Source organism: Phaethon lepturus, unplaced genomic scaffold (assembly GCF_000687285.1).
Source record: "Phaethon lepturus isolate BGI_N335 unplaced genomic scaffold, ASM68728v1 scaffold29487, whole genome shotgun sequence".
In the NCBI taxonomy this organism is placed as follows: Eukaryota; Metazoa; Chordata; class Aves; order Phaethontiformes; family Phaethontidae; genus Phaethon; species Phaethon lepturus.
In genome coordinates, this window is record NW_010554517.1 from 1307 (window position 1) to 1546 (window position 240).

The window sequence follows — 240 nt, forward strand, 5'->3', positions numbered from 1 at the left end:
GCGCGGGGTTAGCTCGGGTGGTCGCAGACATGGCCAAGCTGGCAGCCCCGGAGGAGGGGGGGGTGATGCTTAGATCCAAGCCACCGTAGCGGTACCTGGGTGGCTGAACCTCAGGCACACTTCCATAATTTCCATAACTTTGCATGGCATAGGCAGGAACAGGGGGACTTTGCTTATAAAACGAATTGGCGACGTAAGAACTCATGGCGGAGGAGGGGAGGGAAAAAAAAATAAAAAAAA

General features: G+C 53.8%; 1 protein-coding gene across 1 annotated transcript in view; it reads right to left on the reverse strand.

Moving 5' to 3' along the window:
- The window catches only part of LOC104624504 (homeobox protein Hox-C5-like), a gene marked incomplete at its 3' end in the record, with an annotated part of 744 nt that extends 539 nt beyond the window's left edge, over positions 1-205 (reverse strand). The window contains exon 1 of the mRNA XM_010291890.1: positions 5-205. Within this exon, the coding sequence (XP_010290192.1) occupies positions 5-205 (201 nt within the window). The remainder of the gene's footprint in view (positions 1-4) is intronic.
- Positions 206-240: the final 35 nt, after the last annotated feature.